Source organism: Chaetura pelagica, unplaced genomic scaffold (assembly GCF_000747805.2).
Source record: "Chaetura pelagica isolate M959 unplaced genomic scaffold, ChaPel_1.0 scaffold856, whole genome shotgun sequence".
Classification (NCBI taxonomy): Eukaryota; Metazoa; Chordata; class Aves; order Apodiformes; family Apodidae; genus Chaetura; species Chaetura pelagica.
This window is the reverse complement of record NW_009953790.1, coordinates 41,753-43,726: the sequence shown is the minus strand read 5'-3', so window position 1 is coordinate 43,726 and position 1,974 is coordinate 41,753. Positions and strand designations below refer to the sequence as shown.

At 63.5% G+C, this 1,974-nt stretch overlaps 1 protein-coding gene across 1 annotated transcript in view; it reads left to right on the top strand.

Moving 5' to 3' along the window:
- The window catches only part of LOC104391713, a 16,859-nt gene that overhangs the window by 4,768 nt on the left and 10,117 nt on the right, over nt 1-1,974 (top strand). Inside the window, exons 2-4 of the mRNA XM_010001043.1 lie at nt 22-129; nt 1,423-1,515; nt 1,630-1,736. Of these exons, the coding sequence (XP_009999345.1) occupies nt 22-129; nt 1,423-1,515; nt 1,630-1,736 (308 nt within the window). The remainder of the gene's footprint in view (nt 1-21; nt 130-1,422; nt 1,516-1,629; nt 1,737-1,974) is intronic.

Genomic DNA, 1,974 nt, shown 5'->3' with positions numbered 1-1,974 from the left:
GCCCCCCTTTCCCTGTTGCAGAGGTGCCGCGGAACCCCTGCCGCATGAGCTGCCGGAACGGAGGGCACCTGGTGCTCAGCTCCTGCCTCTGCGCCTGCGCCCCCGGATACACCGGCCGCTACTGCCAAGGTGGGGGTGGGCGCGGCGTGGGCCCTGCTGCTGGGCGGGTGTGCAGTGCCAGGGCAGTGCCAGTGAAGCGCCAGTGTATTGTCAGTGCAGTGCCAGGGCAGCACCAGTGTATTGTCAGTGTAGTGCCAGGGCAGCGCCAGGGCAGCGTCAGTGCAGTGTCTGGGCAGCACCAGTGCGGTGCCAGTGTATTGTCAGTGCAGCACCAGTGCAGCACCAGTGTAGTGCCAGTGCAGTGCCTGGGCAGCACCAGTGCGGTGCCAGTGTAGTGCCAGTGCAGCACCAGTGCAGCACCAGTGTAGTACCAGTGCAGTGCCAGTGTAGCACCAGTGCAGCATCAGTGTAGTGCCAGTGCAGTGCCAGTGCAGCACCAGTGAAGCGCCAGTGAAGCGCCAGTGTATTGTCAGTGCAGCACCAGTGCAGTGCCAGTGTAGCACCAGTGCAGCGTCAGTGCAGTGTCTGGGCAGCACCAGTGCGGTGCCAGTGTAGTGCCAGTGCAGCACCAGTGCAGCACCAGTGTAGTGCCAGTGCAGTGCCAGTGCAGCACCAGTGCAGTGCCAGTGTAGTGCCAGTGCAGTGCCAGTGCAGCACCAGTGAAGCGCCAGTGAAGCGCCAGTGTATTGTCAGTGCAGCACCAGTGCAGCACCAGTGTAGTGCCAGTGCAGTGCCAGTGTAGCACCAGTGCAGCATCAGTGTAGTGCCAGTGCAGTGCCAGTGCAGCACCAGTGAAGCGCCAGTGAAGCGCCAGTGTATTGTCAGTGCAGTGTCTGGGCAGCACCAGTGCGGTGCCAGTGTAGTGCCAGTGCAGCACCAGTGCAGCACCAGTGTAGTACCAGTGCAGTGCCAGTGTAGCACCAGTGCAGCATCAGTGCAGTGTCAGGGCAGCACCAGTGCAGTGCCAGTGTATTGTCAGTGCAGCGCCAGTGCAGTGCGTGTGCCTGCTGGTGCAGGGCAGGAGTGTGCATGGGCAGTGGCACTGTGTGTGTGCACAGGGGTGGGGCAGTGCGTGCATGAGCATGGTCAGGGTAGAGTGTGCAGTGCCTGCTGTGCAGTGCCAGTGTGAGAGGTGCAGTGCCCCCTGTGCAGTGCGGGGGTGCGGTGCCTGTAATGCAGGGGGTGCAGTGCAGGGGGTGCAGTGCCTGCAGTGCAGGAGGTGCAGTGCAGGGGGGCAGTGCCTGCAGTGCAGGGGGTGCAGTGCAGGGGGGCAGTGCAGGGGGGCAGTGGCAGTGCAGGGGGTGCAGTGCAGGGGGGCAGTGCCTGCAGTGCAGGCCCCAGCCCACGCAGCCCGCCCCGCAGTGCGGTGCAGTGGGCAGTGTCTCCACGGGAAGCTGCGGAAGGAGGAGTGTTCCTGCCTCTGCCACCCGGGCTATGGCGGCGCCGACTGCGGCAGTGAGTGGGGTGACAGTGGGGACCCAGGGGTGGGGACCCCTGCGGCGGGGCCAGGGCTCCCAGTGTGCCCAGCTCTGGGGCACCAGTACCCACTGTTCCCGTCCCTGCCCGCAGTAAAGATCCACTTCCCCTTCCACGCCTGCGACGTGCGGATCGACGGCGACTGCTTCATGGTGTCCCCCGAGGCTGCCACCTACTATGGAGCCAAGATGAAGTGTCAGGTGAACTTGGAGCACCTTCCAGTGCCTGAAGGGGCTCCAGGAAAGCTGGGGAGAGACTTTTCACCAGAGAAGGTAGTGGTAGAACAAGAGGTAATGGTTTTAAGCTGAAAAAGGGGAGATTTAGGTGAGATATTAGGAGGGAATTCTTTGGTGTGAGGGTGGTGAGAGCCTGGCCCAGGTTGCCCAGGGAAGCTGTGGCTGGCCCATCCCCGGCAGTGGTGAAGGGGCGGGGGGGTGG